At 36.0% G+C, this 26,686-nt stretch overlaps 1 protein-coding gene across 1 annotated transcript; it reads right to left on the reverse strand.

Moving 5' to 3' along the window:
- LOC123877572 lies at window positions 1–26,266 on the reverse strand. The gene is made up of 5 exons (XM_045924389.1): window positions 26,082–26,266; window positions 17,029–17,189; window positions 13,773–13,972; window positions 4,910–5,124; window positions 1–217 (listed from the first exon to the last, which is right to left on the reverse strand). The coding sequence occupies exons 1-5, from the start codon at window positions 26,145–26,147 to the stop codon at window positions 197–199; spliced, it is 663 nt and encodes a 220-aa protein (XP_045780345.1). The 5' UTR covers window positions 26,148–26,266; the 3' UTR covers window positions 1–196.
- Between the last annotated feature and the right edge of the window lie 420 nt (window positions 26,267–26,686).

Raw genomic sequence — 26,686 nt, forward strand, 5'->3', positions numbered from 1 at the left:
ACACGTTGCACTTCGCAAAATCGTGGCAGGTAACCATATAGTGTATAAGCAGCCTTAGAGTTTTTTTTAAATAAGTGACTAAACTACTTTTTTTATTTTAGTTTATTGTTAACTTTCCCATATCAGCAGTTTGTTAGTTGAGGTTAAACCCGTGAAGGTTTCGTCAATCTCCATCAGGTCCCATTCACCAATATGATTAGTCCTTTTTGATGATAGCCTGAAAAGTATTCGAAAAATAAGTTCTTTATGGTCAATTTTACATAGTAAATGGTTCAGGAGGTGGCTAACATACAATTAAGTAGTTCAGAGCCTCAATAGCTCAACGGTTGAGGAGCGGACTGAATTCCGAAAGGTCGGCGGTTCAAACCCCACCCGTTGCACTTTTGTTGTACCTACTCCTAACACAGCTTTGCGCTTAGTTGGAGGGGAAAGGGGAATATTAGTCATGATTAGCATGGCTTATAATCTTTTTTTTAAAAAAAGGAGCATTAAACTTTAATCAAGTTTCGGGAAAAACTGTTATAAAATAACATTTTTTGTTTTAAAAAATGTTAAAAAAATAATTAAAAACGTGTTTAAAGCATGTGTTTAAAAAAATTGATAAGAGCAGATGTCAATTGTCAACCCTGCATTTACTGTAATGATTTGCGATTCGGTTTTGTTACTACAGCAATGTTCTAAGTTGTATTCAAAAAAGTGCGTAGGTGCTGATAACTTTCCCGTAAATTTTGAACACAAAATGTTATTTTAACTATTATAGAAGCAGAGTTTTAATATTTAAGCAATATGTAACAATACTAAATGAATTTCACTTTACTTTTGCCTCATAGTGAAAATTTATTGTAGCCAAATTTGCTAGGAAACAATTCGTGATATTTCATGAATAAATAAATACCATGTGCGGGAAGGTAGGCAAAATAATATGTACGGAATTCAATAAAAGTTTGCAGACAAAAAGTTTTAACAATACATTGGAAAAGTTTGCGAAAAATAAATTAGATCTAACTTTAACAGAACATCTAGGCAAACATGTTTCATGAATTCGGGCAAATTGTAGACCGGAGCCTACTAAGATACTTTGAGTTTGCTCAGATAAGAGTAAAAACGAGTCAAATTTTTATGTCAGACACGTAACTCTGTCGCGTTTGAACACATCCGAGATATTCTCACAGATGACTGAAGTCGGATCTAGAGCATAAGTTTCCATCGAAATATTTGTATGAATACTCCAGAACGTATTTTCATGGACTCGGATCGGATGAGTGCCTCACCGCCCTAAGGCTGAGATCTATAAAGCGTACTTTGACTTTGCTCAGACTTAAGCTTCAGTTAAAACGAGACAGATTTATACCATTGATATAACGCTGTCTCGTTTTAACAGTGTCTTAAGTCTAAGCTAAGTCAAAGTGGGCTCTATAAATCTCAGCCTTAGAGTTACGTAAATCTGTCTTTGTATACATTAACTGACAGACAATGACAGATATACGATAGCATACCTATTTATGTCACGTTAGTTAACTTGAAAGCCTCATCCAAGCTTTTAAGCATTAGATTTATATACTTATGAATTGGAAAAGTTTTATTTCAATCGATTCAGTTGCTTTCATGTGAGCCCAGATATTTTTAAGAACATTAAAATTTAGACCATATTATTAAGTGCATAAATAAAGCATGAAAAAATTAGAATGTTAAACTATTGAAAAATCAAATCCAGTTGAATGGTAGTTTCTGATGGTCTGATTTTGTTTTTAAAGCGGCGTTTGCTACTTATAATATTATATTATGCTTTTGAAATTATTGAGTGAGCAAAGTTTTGTCTCAAACGGCTCAACGCATTTACGAAGAAACTACTAGATAACATTAAAATAATTTCATTTTAATAGTTAAGAATCAGTTCAAGAACAATTTGTTTCTACTAAATCATGACTGTGATGTAGATAAATAGTCTGAAAGTTAAACAAAAGTTCGTACAAGCGAAGTTTTGGTAATAAATAACAAGTTGAAATATTCGTACCGACAGCTTAGTTCCTAGAAACTTATTATTGCAGTATGTTTTATCCGTGCTTTACTAGTTGATACCCACGACATTTCCTACTTAGATTTAAGCCTCAATAGCTCAACCGGTAAAGGGGTGGACTGAAAACCGAAAGGTCGACGGTTCAAACCCCGCCCGTTGCACTATTGTCGTACCTACTCCTAGCACAAGCCTGACGCTTAGTTGGAGAGGAAAGGGGAATATTAGTCATTTAACATGGCTAATATTCTTTTTTTAAAAAAAAAAAAGAAGTAAAGAATTTTTTGGGTTCCGCACCCAAGGGTGTAAACGGGACCCTATTACTAAGACTCCGCTGTCCTTCCGTCCGTCTGTCTGTGAGTGGACTGTATCTCGTAAACCGTAGAGATAAGGTAAAGATAGAAAGTTGAATTTTTTTCTATTGCCGCTATAACAACAAATATTAAAAATTTCAAAATGGCTGTCATGAAATTAAAAATAAATAAAAATTGTAATTTCTTATATTACGATTGATAGTACGGAACCCATGATAATAATTAATTATTGTAATGCACCTTCTATGTAAAGGTTTAAACTTACAGTATATTATTAAGAAGGGTCTCTCCGTCACTCGCTTCATACAAACGTAGTTCCAATTTCATTTGAATATTAAGCAACCAAAGTCCATGAAATTTAGCAGACATATTCTAGAAACTAATATCTATATCTGTGGTTTTCCAGATTTCTGCTAAAATATTCGGTTTCAAAGTTACGCGGTCTTAAAAATTTATATACAAATCTTTGAGCCCCTGTAATTTTAAAACTACATATTTTTAGAAAAATCTAAAACACCACAGACACAGATATTAGTTTCTAGAATATGTCTCCAAAATTTCATGGACTTTGGTTGCTTAATATTCAAATGAAATTGGAACTACGATTGTATGAAGCGAGTGACGGAGAGAGCCCTGTTAAAGGAATAAATATTTTAACAAGTATTTTTAGCTGTCAGTCCGAAGTAAGAGTACCTACAGAGCAAAAAAGCAGATTTTGTTCATAAGAATATTGAAAAGAAAAATTGAAAAGAAAATTAAAGAAATGAAAAACAGAAAGTATGTGAAATAGATTTTTAATAGTTATGTATTTTGTACTTTTAAAATATTGTCAATAAGCTATTGATTGGTAAAGAAACAGTATCATACACTTCTAAAAAAATTAGTAAAAAGTTTTCAAATGTTTAATTTGGTTTCTTTTTCCTAATTTTACAGTTGTAATAAACTAAGACTTATGTAAGTTAAGTATTAGGAAAGTGCAATATTTTCTAAGGAGTAATAAATAACCTCATCTCTTTCTTATTAATGTAATAAAAAAGGATAAAATATTTTCGATTAAATTATATTTCTTTACCACCAAAGTCGTTTGCAAAATACAGACACTTAAATTTATTAAGTGTGCATGCAACGTGCCTTTTTACATAACGACTTTTTCATACAGATTTTGCATAGTATGCAAAAATAAGCTCACGACTATATCGTCGTATGTTCTAAAAGTCGTCATAAGCAAAGACTTTGAACCTATTAATCTAGAACTAAGGCGCAAATTGATCTTATATCGCTATGATTCAGTGAAAGTAATCGATGTGTATAAGATAGGCCTTTATAAATGAAAAACACGTTCATAAACCAATCTGGGGCCTTACTACCATCGCTTAAGAGGACTCTCTCCGTCACTCGTTTCATACAATCGTAGTTCCAATCTCATTTGAATATTAAGCAACCAAAGTTCATGAAATTTTGCAGACATATTCTAGAAACTAATATCTATGTCTGTGGTTTTCCAGATTTCTGTTAAAATATTCGGTTTCAAAGTTACGCGGTCTTAAAAATTTTCATACAAATCTTTGAGCCCCTGTAATTTTAAAACCACATATTTTTAGAAAAATCTAAAACACCACAGACACAGATATTTGTTTCTAGAATATGTCTGCAAAATTTCATGGACTTTGGTTGCTTAATATTCAAATGAAATTGGAACTACGATTGTATGAAACGAGTGACGGAGAGAGCCCTGTGAAAATGTTTCAATATTGTTTTGAAATTTTCATATAAAACTTGTATGAAACTGTCAAAACAATATTGAAATATTATTACTTCAAGCGGTGGTAGTAGGGCCCCTGATTTGCAAAATTAAACTCATTTTGTTTTACAATCGCATACAGGTTCAACAAGTGCAACTTTGAAACTACACATTTTTACGGAAATCTGACAATCTACAGACACAGATATTTGTTTCCAAGACGTATAGCGACAGAATTTCATTGAGTTTGGTTGCAAAATATTCAAATGAGAAACAAACTTAGTTTGTTATGAAAAGCACTAGGAAGCGTGCTAAGGTTACTTCTTAATATAATCAGAATACCTTTTACAAAAGGCGGATTTATTCAATTTACAAGCGCATTGTCGTGCTCGTATTTATTTTAGTAACCCCCGACCAAAAAAGAGGGGTGTTATAAGTTTGACGTGTGTATCTGTATATCTGTGTATCTGTCTGTGGCATCGTAGCTTCTAAACTAATGAACCGATTTTAATTTAGTCTTTTTGTTTGAAAGGTGGCTTGATCGAGAGTGTTCTTAGCTATAATTCAAGAAAATCGGTTCACCCGTTTGAAAGTTATCAGCTCTTTTCTAGTTACTGTTAACTTCACTTGTCGGGGGTGTTATAAATTTTTAATTTACACTTGTTTAGTACGAAAAAGGCCAATCTGTATATACATCGATGGTGTAAGTATAAAAGTATCTAACACGAAATGTTTTAACACATTGTCCTTTAGCTCTTAATAGATACGTACATGCAAAGGCAACTCACACTTAGCATGCGGTTCCATGCAACAAAGTCCATGCATGCATTAGTCGGTCACCTGAGGAGAGAACAGTTTCTTCAGTCCGATGATCGTTGCCAGCAGGAGTGCGATCTTGGAGACCAGGAGGGCCTTTCCTACCATCAAATAGAGGCCTTTGAAAGTCAGGGCCCCCAGCAGACCCATCTTCATGGCCGCGGCTGCGAGGAATGGCCCCATGTTTTTGTTCCTTGCTCTACCAGTTTCAATGGCTTTGTGAGCTTTCATTGACACACCTGGAAGAGGAAATGGAAATTCTTAAGTTATTTTTAGTATAGGGTCTTGGAATGTAGAAATAAAGGCAATATGTAATAAAGGGAATACGCGACACTATGAAAATTTCAACACGGATGGACAGATGGACGGACAGCAGTGGAGTCTTAATAATAGTCCCGTTGACACTCTATGGTTGAATATGGAACTCTAATAAGCTTTTAACAAGAAAATTTTGTCCACTAGCACACTAATCCATACTAATATTATAAATGCGAAAGTGTGTCTGTCTGCTATCTTTTCACGGCCCAACAGTTTAACCGACTCTGACGAAATTTGGTACAGGGTTAGCTTATATCCCGGGGACGGACATAGGCTACTTTTTATCCTGGAAAATCAAAGAGTTCCCACGGTATCTTTAAAAACTTTAAATGCGGACGAAGTCGCGGACATCCTCTAGTACTAGCATAAAGCTGGAGTAGGTAACTGTTAATTATTAACATTAAAAGAGCGAAGAACAGGTCTCTTTGTACCTGCACTAATTAATTTCAATGCTGTGAAGTAAATATTGTTTAGGACCTAGTTACAGTTTAATGAACGTTTTTATAAATTGCTCCTTACAATACATTAACAGGGCTCTCTCCGTCACTCGTTTCCACTCGTTTCATACAATCGTAGTTCCAATTTCATTTGAATATTAAGCAACCAAAGTCCATGAAATTTTGCAGACATATTCTAGAAACTAATATCTGTGTCTGTGGTGTTTTAGATTTTTCTAAAAATATGTAGTTTTAAAATTACAGGGGCTCAAAGATTTGTATGAAATTTTTTAAGACCGCGTAACTTTGAAACCGAATATTTTAACAGAAATCTGGAAAACCACAGACATAGATATTAGTTTCTAGAATATGTCTGCAAAATTTCATGACTTTGGTTGCTTAATATTCAAATGAAATTGGAACTACGATTGTATGAAACGAGTGACGGAGAGAGCCCTGTTACTCGAGCTCGAGGCGTGTGCCTGCTATATTTGTTTTACAATATATACAGGTGTAACCAGAACGCTAACAAAGATACTGAAGATAAGAATAACGATTACTGACAAAATACCATTAAAAAAAAACTACAAAAGAAAATGAAAAAATAATCCTATACTGTATTTTTAAACGTTTGCGATGTATTGCAAATAAAACATCTAACCGACGCTACAGGTCAACGAACGTTTACGTAAATAGGTCACTCGAGGGTGTTATAAATTAAAAATTTATAACACCCCCGACAAGTGAAGGTTACAGTAACTAGAAAAGAGCTGATAACTTTCAAACGGCTGAACCGATTTTTTTGGATTAAAGCTAAGAACACTCTCGATCGAGCCATCTTTCAAACAATAAAAAACTAAATTAAAATCGGTTCATTAGTTTAGGAGCTACGATGCCACAGACAGATACACAGATACACACGTCAAACTTATAACACCCCTTTTTTTGGGTCGGGGGTTAAAAATGGTTACCGTAATTTGAAAACAGCAGACGAACCAATGTATCGAGACTTCAAGCAAATTGTTTTGATGTGGCAGAAATTAGAAACTGTCGACCGACGTTGACTGATTCACTCCCCTATCGATCGATTGCATCGATCAACGTCGATCGGATGAGTGCTATAACACTCTAGAGGTCCATAATTCTCTTTAATGGGTTCTCCGAATAACAGCCAGTGATCAGGCTTAGCATGGTATTGCAATCGCGAAAACGTTGATAGATTTCGAGCATCGAAACACGTAAAGTCAAAGTAAAACTGACCCAACCAACATTTTTTTGAGTTTCATAATATCAGCCTCAAGGAAAATTTTGAAAGAAATCGGCAGTACGCCGTATCACTAACTTTAAACCGTTTTTTATAACACTGCATGACCTGCACTTTGTTATCGTTTGTCCGTACTTAAATAATCCATTTTTAAACCAAGTATTTTAGCGTCCTGGTTACAGTAAATATTTTGCTTAGTAGTATATCAGTCAGATCATAAAGCCAGCATGTCCGCAAAAATTAAGGGCTATAAATTATATAATACTAGCTGATACCCGCGACTTCGTTCGCGTGGATGTAGGTTTTTTAAAATTCCCGTGGAACTCTTTGATTTTCCGGGATGAAAAGTAGCCTATGTGCTAATCCAGGGTATAATCTATCTCCATTCTAAATTTCAGCCCAATCCGTCCAGTGGTTTTAGCGTGAAGGAGTAACAAACATACACACACACACACACACACACACACACACACACACACACACACACACATACAAACTTTCTCCTTTATAATATTAGTGTGATTATATAAATCTCATTGTATAAGTATATTTACGCTGTGATAATACTCAGCATCTTTTAAATAGAGGCAATAATAGTTCTGTCTGGTTTTCCGGGCAACTGCTCAGAAATGAACAATAGCCTGACCTCATTATCTTCAATCTATAATAGACGTCTAATCCTCTTTTGTTGTGAAACAGTTTTATTAAATTTTTCTACATCTTTACTTTTTACTCGACTGTGGCAAAATAAAAAACAAAAGATTCAATTAGAATTTTACAAGTACTTTTGAATCGTCAAATGCATCTACCACTGGTTCGGAAAGCCAAAAGGAAGATTTATGATTTTAGTAGTATTATGTATTTAGGTATGTTCTACCGTATCGCCTATACTACTAATTCAATTTTGATGAATGAAGTGTCAATCAATTCGTTATTATAATTAGAGTGATATAACATTTTATACAAACAAAATCAATATGGCGGATTTTACATCCAAAGGAGTGTAAATTAAAAATTTATAACACCCCCGACAAGTGAAGGTTACAGTAACTAGAAAAGAGCTCATAACTTTCAAACGGCTGAACCGATTTTCTTGAATTATAGCTAAGAACACTCTCGATCAAGCCACCTTTCAAACAAAAAAAACGAAATTAAAATCGGTTCATTAGTCTAGGAGCTGCGATGCCACAGACAGATACACAGATACACACGTCAAACTTATAACACCCCTCTTTTTGGGTCGAGGGTTAAAAAGTAGAGGTCTCTGAAATTTTTGTTTTGGTATCGTATCGAGTGGAATCGTATCGTATCGTACAAATGAAAGAGGAGAAAATTCTGAGATCATAAATATGAACTCAGAATAACAGAGACCATGGGATCATGGAGTCTTAGTGCTAAAAAAAATTTGCGAGACGTTTCACCGCGAATTTCATTTTTTTGGTGGCAGAAAGGCTGGCTCATTTCTTGCGCAACGGATCAGCCTGGCTGTCCAGCGCGGAAATGCAGCCAGTATTCTTGTCACCATTCCACAAGCTAGCCATAAGTTTTAATGTAATATTTACTAAACCTAAAAATAATATGAATTTAAGTACAATGTTAAAATATACCAAGCGACAAGAAACAATCTTAGTATATTTCAGCCTTGACAGATTTTAGTTCTGAACCTCAGCTTCTGTATTTTTTTGCGACGAATTTTTCAGCACTTCTAACAGTCTGAAAAGAGCATGCTGATTCTGCTCGGTAGGAAGTACATTCCGAACCAGTGGTAGACAGTGACAACTCAAAAGCACATAAAAAGTATGATTAAATAAAAATCTTTCAATTTTTTTAGACATTTTCCCATCTTTCCATTAATTATTATCTAGCCAGATATGGAAAGATGGGAAAATGTCTAAAAAAATTGAAAGATTTTTATTCAATCACTAGCTGACGCCCGCGACTTCATCCGCGTGGATTTAGGTTTTTCAAAATCCCGTGGGAACTCTTTGATTTTCCGGGATCAAAAGTAGCCTATGTGCTAATCCAGGATATTATCTATCTACATTCTGAATTTCAGCCAAATCCGTCCAGTGGTTTTTGCGTGAAGGAGTAACAAACATACACACACACACACACACACACACATACAAAATTTCGCCTTTATAATATTAGTGTGATTATGATCTAGCCAAATATGCTATCCATTACATCAACTAGACAGAAAATGGATTTAGGGTATAAGATATATCTAACACATCCTAATGGTATTATAATAGTTCAAAGTTCACAAGTCATCCCTCACTAATGGTCAAAGTAAATAGCTTAGCCTTATCTCACAGTCTAAGATAACTTCAAGTTTGGGGTCCCGTATAAACTTTGACTAAACTTAGAATAAACTTCTTAAATTTGAGATTAATCTAAGGAATTTACATACTTTTTCAGTAAAAGGAATTTAGGTATCTGGGCCCAAAGATACTAAGTACAAACTTTCTTGTAATTTTACAAGAAATCTTGGGACATTAATTGTAACCGTCACTCGGAAAAAGCAAATATTATTGTCTTGTTAAGAAAGTAAGTATTAATTATTGTCAATATTAGTACCCACGCAATATCGTGATTTCATATCGAAATAATATTGTTGGTATTGAAAATATCGCAATAATGTTGACATATTGTATCCGTTTGTTACTGAAATCCTACGATGTAAAAAGTTGACAACTAAAACCCGACCACGATCGTCTTAGGAGGGGTCTCTCCGTCACTTACTCCATATAAACGTAGTTCCAATATAATTTGAATATTAAGCAACCAAAGTCCATGAAATTTTGCAGACATATTCTAGAAACTAATATCTATGCTTGTGGTTTTCCAGATTTCTGTTAAAATATTCGGTTTCAAAGTTACACGGCCTTAAGAATTCACATACAAATCTTTGAGCCCCTGTAATTTTAAAACTACATATTTTTAGAAAAATCTAAAACACCACGGGCACAGATATAAGTTTCTAGAATATGTCTGCAAAATTTCATGGACTTTGGTTGCTTAATATTCAAATGAAATTGGAACACGATTGAATGGAGTAAGTGACGGAGGGAGCCCTGTTAATAGATGCTGAAATATTATGATAAAATTGTTTTTCTGTCGCTTGGTATATTTTAATGTTGTAGTACATTTATATTCATGAACTCAAAATTTTCTTCTCTTTCATTTGACATCCCACTCGATACAATAGCAAAAAAATATTTTGGAGCCCCCCCCCCCCCCCCACTTTTTTGATGCGACATCTGTTAGTTCAGTTTTTTCGTATAAAATATTGCTATGTCACCCGGACCTTTACAACGAGACAATTGACACCAAAATCGGCCCAGTAGTTTAGGCGCTACGACTGAACACACAGAATCTGGATACATACATACATACATAGACTGCTAAAATCATAACCCTTCCTTTTGGCATTCCCGTAGTCGGGTAAAAAGCCTAAATCCACGCGAACGTAGCCACGGGTATTATATAATACGAAATATGCTATCAAAGGAATTATAAGATGGTTTTAATAAAATTTCTACCTACAGTAAATTTTATTAATTTACGTATGAAAGTTATTGCAGGCGTTGATTGCCTTTTAAATTAAAAACGTGCGCTGCACAAGAGAATACCGGGAAACCGCAAATTTTAAAATAACCAATAAACCAATTGTTCCATTCCACGTGAATTACTTACTAGCCATACCCACCCATATTCCACACTATACTAATATTATAAATGCGAAATTGTGTCTCTCTGTTTTTCTGTCTGTCTGTCTGGCTACGCTTTCATGCGTGGGAGTCCCCCCGAAAAATAATTTAATTGAATTTCTTATCGAATTCTGGGTCAACGTTCTACACCAAATACCAAAATCTCTTCAAAAGTCAAAAGTTTCTATCTATATTTAGTCTACGAGCTAGAGACCTGTGACATGCGGACAGACAGACGGACAGACAACCAGCAGAGTGAAATTAATACGAGTAGTGATCCGTTTTTACCCTTTGGGCACGAAACCCTAAAAAAACAGTTACAAGCTGAGTTAAAAAGAGAAGTTCTCAATTCGATGCGTACTTTACCTAACTATACAGCTAAAAAAATTCGTAACTATTCAAGTTTATACCGATTTTCTCCGTTTTCCAAGTGTCTTTTTTCTGGTGGGAGGCTTCGGCCGTGGCTAGTTACCACCCTACTGGTAAAGCCGTGCAGCCAAGTAATTTAGCGTACCGGTACGATGCCGTGTAGAAACCAAAGGGGTATGGGTTTAATGAAAACTGCCATACCCCTTACAAGTTAACTCGCTTCTATCTTCTAAGATAGAAGCGAGTTTCACCTGGTGCTAAGTGATTATGCATTCTAATGCATAATCACTTAAATTTTGAAATTGTAGACAAATTGAACTTGTAACAAAAACAAAAGAAAATTAAATCAAAATTTATGAAACCGGCAGGATTCGAACCTCCGTCTCCTCTGGGTATCGCACTTGCAACGCCATCGATTAACTAGGCCACAAATTGCCGAAATTTAAAAATTGTGCGCCGATATAGGGGATGAAATGTTTTTGTTCGGGACTGCATATTATCTTGTACTTTAATGATCGATGGCCCACCATAATTAATGGAACGAATCTAATTAGTAATGACACTCTTCCCTAGTCTCAATAATTCACCGTGACAAATTGTCCTATAAGACGAAACTCATTTAGAAAAACAGGCCCAAGATAAATGGCTTACAAATTAGGTTACTATTACCAAAGGAATTTTGCAAGGAGGTTAAAGCCGTGATGGCCCAGTGGTTAAAATGTCCACCTCCTAATCGTTGGAGAAGGAGGTAGTCAGCCGGTCAGCTTTTTCTTTTAAATATTATAAGTATAGAAGATAAAAACAATGATCAGTTTTTAACCCCCGACCCAAAAAGAGGGGTGTTATAAGTTTGACGTGTGTATCTGTCTGTGGCATCGTAGCTCCTAAACTAATGAACCGATTTTAATTTAGTTTTTTTTTGTTTAAAGGTGGTTTAATCGAGAGTGTTCTTAGCTATAATCCAAGAAAATCGGTTCAGCCGTTTGAAAGTTATCAGCTCTTTTCTAGTTACTGTAACCTTCACTTGTCGGGGGTGTTATAAATTTTTAATTTACACTTGTTTAGAGTAGTGAGTACCAAAGAATGTGAATTAAAGAAATTTGTCTTTTTAGTATATTTTTACGATATAGCATACGTTTTATTTGTCAGATTAACGCACCTTTTTGAGAGAGCTATAAATGGATGAAAGATAAGTAGCCATTATAATATCATCGGTGATAAAATAACGCAAGTTCAAGCGAAAACCTTTATAACCGAATGTGTATAAAGTGGATTCTGCAAGGTATTATGCTTGGAGTACTTTGGACGTAGACGACCTCGTTTCACCTTTTTCTATTCACCATCGCGCTAAATAGCCTCTTAATGTTTGCCATCTAGAGAACTTTCAGCGTTTTCAACCGAAATAATCGTAAAATAAATTCGGTCAGGTACAGGAGCGTTTCTAGTTTTCCGGTACGTATCGTAGTTTGCTATTTGTACAAACTGTGTTTTCCTTACCCTGTTCTGCTAAAGATTAACGCTTAGTTGGGGAGTAAAGAAAAACCGGTCAGATGCGAGTCAGATTCGCGCACTGAGGGTTCCATACTCTGGTATTTTTTCCAACATTTTTCACGATAAATCAAAAACTATTATGCACAGTTAAAGAAGCCCTTTCATATGATACCCCACTTAGTATAGTTATCTTACTTTGAAAATTGAAACATATTTTAATTTTTTTTTTAAAATGATGTGACCACAAACTCGATTTTCAGATTTACCTATTCTATACTTGTGCTATATTAAGACCTACCTACCTGCCAAATTTCATGATTCTAGGTCAACGGGAAGTACCTACCCTATAGGTTTCTTGACAGACACGACGAACGGACGGACGGACGGACGGACAGACAGACAGACAGACAACAAAGTGATCCTATAAGGCTTCCGTTGTTCCTTTTGAGGTACGGACCCTAAAAATTGGTACCTATCGATAAACTAAGAAGAAAAAATAACAATAAACAAATGCTAACAGACGAACGATTCTGTGGGAATAATTCACGCACAGAACTGATGCATTAGATTTCAATATAGATGGAACAAATAGAGAGGGACGGATTTTTTTTTCTAACTACTCCGCAAGTTTTATTAAGGGCTTCAGGTTACAAAATAAATGCTTGGACAAAATAATGGGCTAAACAGGCTTATTTATCCAAAGTTAATTTAGGCGGCTTTAGATAGAGAAGCTTTTCGGATGATTATCGCTTTTAACGAGGCACGCGTTAATTATGATGAAAGTTAACTTGATTTGGAGTTGTAGTAACTGTTTTAAAAAAAATTACGTACCAACACGCAATGTGCCATCCTTTTCCGTTTTGCCAGCAATGACGACATAAGCATTGTCGAATAGCCTATATCTAAACGACTGTGTGGTTGCGAAGTTTTATAGTTTGTCTATGATCAGCTGTTTTGCTTGGTCTTCTAGTGATATTCCCGCTCTCGCGAGGGATTCTGGCTTGACTGGCATTTCTGACGCTGTTCCATAGTTGAAAATTGTAGTATTAAAAGCTTTACGTACCAACACCTAAGGTGCCATCCTTTTCCGTCTTGCCAGCGATGACGACATCAGCATTGTCGAGTAGCCTATACCTAAACGACCGCGTGGTCGCGAAGTTCCATAGTTTGTCCATGATCAGCTGTTATACTTGGTCTTCTAGTGATATTCCCGCTCTCGCGAGGGATTCTGGCTTGACTGGCATTTCTGACGCTGTTCCATTGTTGAAAATTGTAGTATTAAAAGCTTTACGTACCAACACCTAAGGTGCCATCCTTTTCCGTCTTGCCAGCGATGACGACATCAGCATTGTCGAGTAGCCTATACCTAAACGACCGCGTGGTCGCGAAGTTCCATAGTTTGTCCATGATCAGCTGTTGTGCTTGGTCTTCTAGTGATGTTCCCGCTCTCGCGAGGGATTCTGGTTTGATTGGCATTTCAGCTGCGGCCCCATTGCTAGAAATTGGTGAAAAGAGTCGATGAATATTGGTTTTATGAATGTCTTACTTGTATCTATTATTGCATGGCTGCCAAAAAAAAAATATTTTTCCAGGGTTTCCATAGGAACGGACACTCATACACACATACAGGTCAATCATGATATAACCCTCCTTTTGGGCTTCACCGCATTCCAGTAAAACCTTTTTAAAATTACTTGTTTCTTGATCTCTAAAGATCAAGAAACAAGTGATTTAAAGTAAAGAGATATTAAAATGAAACAGTGAGTCGGATCAGAAATTATGGATACCCTTTAACTGTCAATGGGTATTTCACACCTACCTGTATTTGAAATTAATTCCCAAGTTGTATGATTGGTATATAATTGTATTGTACCTACTTCCGAAGGATTAAGTTTTGAATGAACTTGTTTTGATGATATAATAAAATTATTCAATCAAATTTCAAATCAAATAGCAAAGATTTGGGAATCAACGTGGGAAGCCAAGAGCAGGCTTAAATTAAACCTTTTGATTCATATCAAATAGTTATTTTCAGAAATATACAGGACCGGATCTATATAAAGGCTTTTGGGCCGCGGCCCAGGGCCCCGTGGGTATAAAAGGCCCCCAGCCCCCATTGAAGAAAAGGGGACTGTATTGTAATTATTGTAAATTAAAAAAATCATAAGGTTAGACGACAATGCCATAGTTTGGTTTGATCGACTAAATCATTTATCAGTTCTTTCCATAAATTGTGATAAGATTTAACAAAGAATGAGCTAATAAAGGAATTTACACCACAAAAATACAGACAGGTACTTTATAATTTTCTTCCCATACGTGTAGGTATCTAGTTACTAAAATGGCAATTAGTTGATTGTCTAATTAGGAAGGGCCCCAATTAATATTAGCCCAGGGCCCAATGAACCCAGGCCACAGTCCGTCCCTGTAAATATTTGTTATTTAACTTAGAAATTCTCCTGATCTCGAAATTGAGATAGGTATTTTGTAAATAGGCGAAATCAGGCTAAATGCTTTTGATATCAAACAGTTCAGAAAATATTTTTATAAAGATTTATTAATACAAGAGATTTCAATAATAAAATACGCTTTACTTACTAAGAGCCGTAAAAGCCTAGTGGTTACAAGTGTAAATTAAAAATTTATAACACCCCCGACGATCCAAAGTATTTGAGTTTTCCAAAACATCATTTTCAAATAAATAATTATGTATTTAGGCAACGTCCATCTTGACAGCTTGACATTTGTCTATTGACATAATATTAAGAACCTAACGGTTATCTAACCTTCTTTTCTACAAGAAAACTAGAAAAGAGCTGATAAATCTTAAACGGCTGAACCAATTTTTTTAGATTATAGCTAAGAACACTCTCGATCAAGCCACCTTTCAAACAAAAAAAACTAAATTAAAATCGGTTCATTCGTTTAGGCGCTACGATGCCACAGACAGATACACAGATACACAGATACACAGATACACAGATACACAGACACACAGATACACAGATACACAGATACACACGTCAAACTTATAACACCCCTCTTTTTGGGTCGGGGGTTAAAAACGTCCGCCTCCTACCTTGCGGTGAAGGAAAACATCGCGAGGAAACCTGCATGCCTGAGAGTTCTCCACAATGTTCTCAAAAGTGTGTGAAGTCAACCGATCCACACTTAGCCAGCGTGGTGGACTATAGCCAAACCCTTCTGATTACGATAGGAGACCTGTACTTAGTTGTGGACCGGCAATGGGTTGATCATGATGATAATGATGAGGACTCTTAATAATACTCTTACTCTGATCACTCTTGTGTGAAGCTGTGATAGCCTAGTGGTTAGACCGTGCGCCTACTAATCGGAGTTCGAGGGTTCGATCCCGGGCACGCACCACTAACTTTTCAGTTATGTGCGTTTTAAGCAATTAAATATCACTTGTTTTAACGGTGAAGGAAAAAATTGTGAGGAAACCTGCACGCGTGAGAGTTCTCCATGTTCTCATAGGTGTGTGAAGTCTGCCAATCCGCATTGGGTCAGAGTGGCAGACTATGGCCTAAACCCTTCTCATTCTGAGAGGAGACCCGAACTCAATAATTTGGCGGAAATGGGTTGATCATGAATACTCTTACTGAACCGGGAGTCCTAATCTAATAACAAGGTTTGCCCTGATTCAAGTCGCACCCTTAAGAATCAATCACCGGTACAAAATTGCTTTCACGGTTAAACAAATCACACATACCTATTACATAAACGACGCAAAAAAGCGAGTTTCTTTATGTTGGCAAATTGGGTAATTTAGACCCTTACTTTTCGAATTTACTAGTTCATTTACAAACTTCGCATTTTCTGGAAACTTAGATACTTTTACGTTACATGATTGTATTCTCCTTATGGGAGATTATTAGGGCGAAGCTGGCTAGTAAATAACAGTATATTATACACGATCATTTTCTATTCCCTCCCTTCCCCACTCCCTCACTCTTATAGTCCAATGGGACGGTAACCCAACACGACCGGGAAGAGATTAGACGTAGGACCAACGGCTTGCCGTGCTCTCCAAGACACCTGGGGACTATGAAACCGCAAAATCCTCTATCCATATGGTTCTTACATCTCAATACCTCTCTTACCAATCATGAGATCGTCTGACAGGTGGAAGGCAGCGATTTTCAGCATTTCAACTACATAACCGACTAGTTTGATGGCTATACTGGGCATCTCCCGTGATTCACATAGTTCTTACCTCTCATCTACAATCATGAGTTCATCTGACAGTTGGAAGGCATTGGCTCTCAGCATTTTAAATACGTAACCGACTGGTTTGTAATGAACCGACCAAATTAAGTCCGCTATGGGTGGTGCACGGGTGTACCAGTCTATCAGCCAGCAGGGAGAAGTGGCGAATGCTCGTGAGGCGTATACCATCTTCCCCCAAAAACGTAACTTCGTGATGACCACGACCGCTCTGCCAAGAATGTTACCACGAAGAAGAAGAACCTATTAGTTCGATGGCTATACAATATACATGGCATCTCCCGTGACTCACATGGTTCTTACCTCTCATCCACAATCATGAGGTCGTCTGACAGCTGGAAGGCAGCGGTTCTCAGCATTCTATCTACATAACCGACTAGTTCGATGGCGATACACGATGACGTTTCTCGTGATACGCATTTGTTTGTGAGGCCACGTTTTAGTGAGTCTTCTGTTGTTGACATCTGGAATTAAAGAAAGGAAAGCTTAAGAGACACTCTTTTTTTTTAAATCTTTAATTTAAGGATTTTTTTCTTTCGGAACATGTCTCTCCGTAAGGCATCTATATTTATTAAATTACCTACTTTCGTAAGGCTTTCTTGTACAACTATAACAGAGTCCTAACATCATCCGACAGAGGATGGGATTGGGCGCCGTGACAGCCGCCAATCTGACGAAGCATGGGAAATTGTGTAAATACCTCCTATCATACGCCTCGTTACGGACACATCCATACTCATATTATAATTGTGAAAGTGTGTCTGTCTGTCTATCTGCTACGTTTTCACGGCCCAACCGCTGAACCGATTTTAATGTTTGGTACAGACTTGGAAACATCTCGGGGAAGGACATGGCTACTTTTTATCCCGGAAAATCAAAGAGTTCCTACGGGATTTCAAAGAAACCAAATTCCACGTGGGCGAAGCCGCGGGTATCCTCTAGTAGGAAATAGAGGTTCCCATCTGACATTTTTTCTTCTATAGAAGTCGGTTGGATAAAAACTTCTGATTATGCGCATCAACACACCGCGAGTAGGTACCTATCACCAAACCTTAATCGAACATTCTAGAACTTTACGGAGCTTTCTAGATAATATCGAACTTATGTTTTGTCCGGGAATTATTCATAATTTTATATCGTCGTAACAACCCAATTCGATTACGAAATTATCCCAAAAGTTTTCTTCGCAGATAGAGATCTCATAGAGAATAGTGCTTCCATGTCTACTTTTATATTTTTTTTTCTTCTTTTTTCAATTTTTTCGCTATGACATATTGTAAATCAAATCTTTAAAAAAAGCAACCGCTGGTTACTTGCTGGTTCTTCTCGGACGTAGGAAAGGCATTCCGAACCAGTGGTAGATGCATTTGACGATCCAAAAGTTAAAAGTACCTGATTGTAAAAGTTTATTTGAATAAAAATACTTCTATACTATTGAAATTCCCATCCGATGAGATATCAGCGAGAGTTTTCTCGTGTGATAGTTCGGAAACAATAATAGCCACTTATACTAAACACTTTCGCATTTTTCCATTGCAACAATAGTGCTTGCAAATGCAAATACCTACTTATTAAGTAATTGGTAACATGAGCATTGAGTCAAGATCATAATTTTTACTACGCATAGATTACGTAACTTCGTCTGCGTGGACCACACACATTTCAAACCCCTATTTTGAACCTGAAGGCTATTTTTTCACCTTAGGGGTTGAATTTTCAAAAATTCTTTCACCCGTCTAGCAGTTTAAGCTGTGCGTTGAGAGATGAGTCAGTCAGTCACCTCTTCGTTTAATTTTTCATTCATCAAATAACTTTTATCAGAGGAATAAAGAGAGTTTGACAGTTTTTGTATAAGAAATCTGTCAATACGTCAAATCTATCCCTCAGATAAAAGTTATTTGGAAGTCGGTTAAAAATCGCCCTTAGATGACTTCAATCGATAGTCGTCCACGTCTTCTGGACAGGTTTTTCTTAGTGGGGTCCACTGGGTTTAGGTTACGAACTTAAATTATACACCTGTTTCGTTTTATTATAAACCACGTGCACTTTGACCTTTTGAATTTTTTTAAACCCCGACCCAAAAAGATACACAGATACACCTCGTATCTGTGTATCTGTGAATCTGTGTACTTGTGTATCTGTGTATCTGTGTATCTGTGTATCTGTCTGTGGCATCGTAGCTCCTAAACTAATGAATCGATTTTAATTTAGTTTTTTTTTTGTTTGACAGGTGGCTTAATCGAGAGTGTTCTTAGCTATAATCCAAGAAAATCGGTTCAGCCGTTTGAAAGTTTCAGCTCTTTTCTAGTTACTGTAACCTTCATTTGTCGGGGATGTTATAAATTCTTAATTACATGGAACGCAAGCTACCTCGGTTTGAAATTTCATGCAAATCGATTGAGCGGATGGGTATTTAGGAATCCCGTGGGAACTCTTTGATTTTCCGGGGTAAAAAGTAGCCTATGTCCATCCCCGGGATATAAGCTAACTCTGTACCAAATTTCGTCAAAATCGGTTAAACTGTTGGGCCGTGAAAAGGTAGCAGACAGACAGACAGATGGACAGACAGACGGACACACTTTCGCATTTATAATATTAAGTATGGATACTATGGATTCTGCCTATAAACTAATATTTACCACGAGTAAACAAAGTAATAACACTGTACAATATAACACCACTTAAAATGATTACACAAATTGGTTAAATACCTTGTTATACCATAAAGCAATTAGGTTTATAAATGTTTGGCCTATAAATTTAATAAATATTAAGCATTATAATATTTTGAAGGGGTACGGTACCTATTGTTAGAAATTGGGCTTTTATTAAAAACTAGGTTACTCGTCTGGCTTTCAACGATTGACCTTTTAAACTCTTATTTATACTAACTAGCTTATGCCCACGACTTCATCCACGTGGACTACACTTTACTATTTTAAATCATTAGGGCTTGAATTTTCAGAAATCTTTCTCAGCGGATGTCTATGTCATAATAGCTATCTGCATGCCGAATTTCAAGGTGTAATTATGCGAGTGTCACGTCCTATTAAAAAAAAAACTAAATTCAAATCGGTTCATTCGTTTAGGCGCTACGATGCCACAGACAGATACACAGATACACAGGTACACAGATACACAGATACGAGGTGTATCTGTGTATCTTTTTGGGTTGGGGGTTAAAAAAATTCAAAAGGTCAAAGTGCACGTGGTTTATAATTAATCGAAACAGGTGTATAATTTAAGTTAGTAACCTAAACCCAGTGGACCCCACTAAGAAAAACCTGTCCAGAAGACGTGGACGACTATCGATTGAAGTCGTGTAAGGGCGATTTTTAACCGACTTCAAAATAACTTTTATCTGAGGGATAGATTTGACGTATTGACAGATTTCTTATACAAAAACTGTCAAACCCGTCAAACTTATAACACCCCTCTTTTTGGGTCGGGGGTTAAAAATGATTTGAATAGCAATACCGAATTCCCCACTAGCGACGCTATCACCTGAGCAGATAAGTTGGTGGCACTGTACCGACATCAATCAGTGCTGGCACAAATTACGAACAATTGCACTGTCGAGGTGACAACTTAATTTGTCACAGTTGACGACACGCTTTCGCCGGTCCAATTCACACTATACCTGGTGCTTGTAATTAAAACTGTGCCCTAGTTGATTGCTTTCAAGTTGAAGTCATAAGCTATAGTTACAATTAAAGGGTTTATTAGGGCCCCGTACCTCAAAAGGAAAAACGGAACCCTTATAGGATCACTTTGTTGGCTGTCTTTCTGTTTGTCCATCTGTCCCTCTGTCCGTCTGCCCGTCTGTGAGTCTGTCCGTCTGTCCGTCTGTCCGTCTGTCCGTCTGTCCGTCTGTCCGTCTGTCCGTCTGTCCGTCTACGTGTCTGTCAAGAAAACCTAAAAGTAGTACTGAATGTAATGAGACCAAAATTGTCGCACGATACGAGAAGGCAGCGAAGCCGCGTGAAACAAATAGCAATTTTGAAAATACCTACTCGCGTCGCGTTTTGTAGCAGATACCATTTCTATTACCTTGATTAAAATTATTCTGTGCCACAGAGGGATAGCTTAAACAAATTTATCCTGGCTTCATACTTTCTTGTCTCTGTAATTTTAAAGAAAATCCATAAGCTTCGTGAACCACTATTTATTCATGTATTTTAAAATTGTCACTAAAGTTGGATATTCACGGTCCAAATTATCGCGAATCATAGTTTGGCTTTTTGCACTCAATGGGAACAGCTACGATGTCTGTTTTTAGCCCCTGACCCAAAAAGAGGGGTGTTATAAGTTTGACGTGAGTATCTGTGTATCTGTCTGTGGCATCGAAGCTCCTGAACTAATGAACCGATTTTAATATAGTTTTGTTTGTTTGAAAGGTGGCTTGATAGAGAGTGTTCTTAGCTATAATTCAAGAAAATCTGTTCAGCTGTTTGAACGTTATCAGCTCTTATCTAGTTACTGTAACCTTCACTTGTCGGGAGTGCTATTAATTTACGCTTGTAGAGCGAACACATCACAGTTCTCTACTACTACTACGTCGGCTTTTTTTGGACAGGTCTACACTGATTTTTGTTACTAACTTGTGGTGGTTTCGGCACCAGACGCTTTCGTAGTGTTCGCATAACGTGGTAGTTGTGGTCTGCGATTTCACACACCGTGAGAAGTTACCTTTACATTAATCAATCTCACTTCATAATGTACATGAATTAATCATTACGAGTAGATATTCCTCTTGAAGCCACTTGCGCATGTCAGATGGTTAAAATTATATCACGGTTACCGATAAACTTTGACCACACAAAAGCAAAGTCTCACAATTAAGAGGGCTCTCTCCGTCACTCGTTTCATACAATCGTAGTTCCAATTTCATTTGAATATTAAGCAACCAAAGTCCATAAAATTTTGCAGACATATTCTAGAAACTAATATCTATGTATGTGGTTTTCCAGATTTCTGTTAAAATATTCGATTTCAAAGTTACGCGGTCTTAAAAATTTTCATACAAATCTTTGAGCCCCTGTAATTTTAAAACTACATATTTTAGAAAAATCTAAAACACCACAGACACAGATATTAGTTTCTAGAATATGTCTGCAAAATTTCATGGACTTTGGTTGCTTAATATTCAAATGAAATTGGAACTACGATTGTATGAAACGAGTGACGGAGAGAGCCCTGTTAATGAATCATACTTCCATGAAATTTTTTGTCCAAAGTTAACAAACTCTGGAGTTTATTGAAACTTACTTTTATTGACGATCAAAATAAAACCGTACTGTAACGTAACTTTAACCACCCAATAATATGTGGCTTTTTGGAATCGGTGAAACGAGTCATAATATTCCAAACATACTCAGTGGGCACTAACCATTTTGAGTTGCAAACCAATCACAAACGAAACCTATGGTTTCTAGTTGTCGAATGTTTTTAACCCCCGACCCAAAAAGAGGAGTGTTATAAGCTTGAGTTAAAAAAATAATTGACTGACTGATCTATCAATGTACAGTTTAAACTACTGGACGGATCGGGCTGAAATTTGGCATGCAGATAGCTATTATGACGTAAACATCCGTTAAGAAAGGATTTTTGAAAACACAACCCCTAAGGAGGTAAAATAGGGGGTTGAAGTTCATGTAGTCCACGCGACGAAGTAACGGCCATCGGCTAGTTTAAAATAATAATCAAAATCAGTATGTCAGTCAGTCAGTATCTGCCTCGTCAGTTTTCCGACGCTCCTATTAGCTTCTAGGCATCTGTGTCCTATCGTGCGAAGAATGTTTAAAACATAGTTACACAACAAATTTGCATTTAGATACCTAGTATTAACTAGACTTCATATTCAAATTGGGGTCTTTTCATGTAGTTTTGATATTAGTCCCCGATGGCTTAATTTAGGAATATTGTTCTTGTTACCAGAGGTAGATGTAGGACGCGACCGGTCGACGTGGCTTTCGGGGTATAAGTAGCATTTTTAAGAAGTATCTAAAGAAAATATGCCTAATGAGAAGTTATTCATTAAATGAGAATTAAATTACGTTTGTATGCAGCGCGCTCGGGTGGTTTAAAGTTTAAACCATGTTTAAACAGATATAATAGGGTTCCGTACCTCAAAAGGAAAAACGGAACCCTTATAGGATCACTTTGTTGTCTGTTTGTCCGTCCGTCCGTCAGGTCTGTCAAGAAACGTATAGGGTACTTCCCGTTGAGCTAGAATCATGAAATTTGGCAGGTAGGTAGGTCTTATAGCACAACACAAGTACAGGAATAAATCTGAAAACAGCGAATTTGTGGTCACGTCATTTAAAAAAAAATTAAAATATGTTTCAATTTTCAAAGTAAGATAAGATAACTAGACTAAGTGGGGTTATAATATGAAATGGCTTTGCCTAATGGCTAAAACAGATTTATTTATTTTTATGCATAATAGTTTATGTTACGTGCAAAATGTTGGAAAAAATACCCGAGTACGGAACCCTCGGTGCGAGAGTCTGACTCGCACTTGGCCGGTTTTTTCTTTCTTTCTTTTCTTTAACATATGGATTTGAATTTGTAATCCACGTGGGCGAAGTCGTGGACATAAGCTAGTATAATAATGATAAATTGTTAAATCATTACCAATAATAACCGCATGTATCAATCATTATACTCGTAAATCTATATGTAATATTTTTTGCACTAAGTAGAAAAGAGATCCAAGAAATACTGATTGTGTTCAGGCATGCGTTGTTAATGAATTAGATATTGTTTTCTTTTCGACGCCATTTTCACATTGGAAATAGATCTGTACTGAGAGCTGTTATTACTAGAGGCATTGATGTAACGTAAACAAACTGAGTATATTTTTTCACGGAGATGAACTTTACTCTATATGGCAAAAATAGGGAGAGTATAAGACGCTCTCTCGTGCACTAAGGTTAGCGTAATTATCCTATTATTATTTACTTATATATCTCAAACTTATAACACCCCTCTTTTTGGGTCGGGGGTTAAAAACGTACTAAATTATAGGTAATTGTAGGAGAAGCACTAGTTTTGCGATTTCTCATTCAATAAATTGACGTTGGACCTGTCTCTATAAATTTATAAAATATAGGTTATTTTGACTAAAGTTTGTTTGGTTTCAAATATAGTTAGAAAAATAAAATTCTTATTATCCCCCGACCCAAAAAGAGGGGTGTTATAAGTTGGACGTGTGTATCTGTGTATCTGTCTGTGGCATGGGCCGATTTTAATTTAGTTTTTTTGTTTGAAAGGTGGCTTGATCGAGAGTGTTCTTATCTATATAATATATAAGATATAATATATTAGTATAGAAAAAATCGGTTCAGCCGTTTGAAAGTTATCAGCTCTTTTCTAGTTTTCTTATAGAGGTTTTTGTGTCGGGGGTTTTTTAAATTTTGAGTTATTTTATCATCAAGGCTATACTACCTTGCGTGTTCTGATACACACTTGAGTAGTTTTCGATGCATGAGGTTGGGACCTCCATTAGCTTGTATCTCTCTGGATCTGAGGTCATGACCGTACGTTGACGATTTATAATCTATATTGTCTCTACACTACCTTATACGGGATGTTCTCAATTTTTGAAGTGAAAACTTCTTTAGGCGCGTTGGGCGACTTTGCTCGTGAAAACTTCAAGGTCGCGTCACCGACATGCTAATTTTATTAGCTTTCAAAAGTTCCTTAACACAACCTATTAAGGTTCAAGTATGCTTTCATAGTTTCAAGTTTTCCCCACTGATTCCCAATTTATTTTTTCAATTTAATTTACCCCAAATTCGGCTTAAAATACTAGATATCAAGAGTATTTTCAATTTATGAAGTACATAGGTAGGTCTACCGAAATTATTTCTTCTCACCTTTTGGTGATTATAAAACTCCGTTTTAGTTTTTGGAGTAAAATGCAGCTTGTTTCGCAAATTTCACGAAGATTGGTTATAAAAATCGAATGGAATGTTTTTTTGCCTTGATAGCAATAGTTGGTATAGGTGCTAAGTTCTTTTAGGTAGGTATCTACTCTCTTCTGATGCTGATCCACAGCCATCATACCTATTCATCTAAACCGATTCAGTATTAAAATAATGTAGGTGTACAAACTATGGTTTTTTGAATTATTTTTGAAAGCCAAAAAGTTTGGACTGTCTCCCAGAAAAAAATCTCGGAGACAATTAATTACTACATCATAAGAAGGTACCTACCTACTTATGGCCAGTAGGGTAAAGTTAGATGAGACTGCTAGTATTAAATTACAATGTCATAAATATTAATAGTCAGTTCAATTCGAAACTTATTTTATTCAAATAAACTTTAAGTGTAAATTACGAATCTTTACATCAATGTTCAAAAGCCTTTTAATACCTACCCTAGGTATTAAAATCCAGCGGTCTAAGTATACATAATTTAAATAAACCACCTTATATTATAAAATATACATAATAAATGTAAATAGGATACGCAAAATTGGATACTAAAAAGCTAACTGCTCTTCTAATTGTTGTATTTATTTTAACATTGTACCTGTACTAAAGTTTTTCAGTAATTTTAAATTGCCTATATTTAAATAAATTAATCCAAGAAATAAGTACCTAGGTTAAAAAAATATTGCAGTTACATTAATTAATTATGTTTTTTTGATTAATTAATAAATCCGTAATACAAAAGTGTCCAAATATTAAATATCAAAATTGACTATTTTACATAACTTAAAATTTAAAAACCCCCAACTTAAAAACCTCTATAAGAAAACTAGAAGAGCTGATAACTTTCAAGCGGCTGAACCGATTTTCTTCGATTATAGCTAAGAACACTCTCGATCAAGCCACCTTTCAAACAAAAGAAACTAAATTAAAATCGTTCCATTCATTTAGGAGCTACGATACCACAGACAGATACACACGTCAAACTTATAACACTCCTCTTTTTGGATCGGGGGTTAAAAAATGACATACTAACCGACTTATTTCATTCAAGTTCATTTAATTTATTTGTTAAACAAGTGTAAATTAAAAATTTTCAACACCCCCGACAAGTGAAGGTTACAGTAACTAGAAAAGAGCTGATAACTTTCAAACGGCTGAACCGATTTTCTTCGATTATAGCTAAGAACACTCGATCAAATCACCTTTCAAACGGAAAAACTAAATTAAAATCGTTCCATTCGTTTAGGAGCTACGATGCCACAGACAGATACACAGATACACAGATACACAGACACACAGATACACACGTCAAACTTATAACACCCCTCTTTTTGGGTCGGGGGTTAATAAATATTATCTACTTAATGATTAAATTTGAAAGAATTAGCAATGATTTGTATAAAAAAAAAACCTTACCTCATTGTCAATTTCATTCGCCGCCACGATTCCCAGGACTAAAAACGCTAAAACGCAACCCTTCATCTTGTATCAAGTCCGTCACTTCACTACCACTAAGGTACCACTAATATGGTGTATGGCCACACTATGATAACCGCTGCACTCAAGGCAAATGCACTTACGTCTCTAGGAATACAGTTTTATACGAGCACGCATCAATGAACATACAGTGGGGACCTAATGTATGATAGTTTCTCGACTGGATTTGATAAGGCGTTAAATCTTTGGATATTGTTTAAATAGCCCTTGAATTATGTAACTGGAATAGTTGCTACATACACTACACGAAACATTGGGGTTGGTATACCTATATCAAAAGTTTGTAATTCTCAGTTTATTGAGATTCAAAAACGTGTCTGAAGCTACCTCATTTTAAAAGTTAAAAATCTTACGGTTATGTATAACAGTTAAAACTAAGGAGTTTTTTTTAATATATATTTTATAAAATTATAGTTAAAAGTCACCAAAAAATACATAGAAAACCTGAAGGGATATAAACAAGCTAGAATCATAAGTTTGTGAAGATACATAAGGCGAGTAAATCTTTGATCCGACAAGTAGGC

The sequence above is a fragment of the Maniola jurtina genome, chromosome 24 (genome assembly GCF_905333055.1).
Source record: "Maniola jurtina chromosome 24, ilManJurt1.1, whole genome shotgun sequence".
Lineage (NCBI taxonomy): Eukaryota > Metazoa > Arthropoda > Insecta > Lepidoptera > Nymphalidae > Maniola > Maniola jurtina.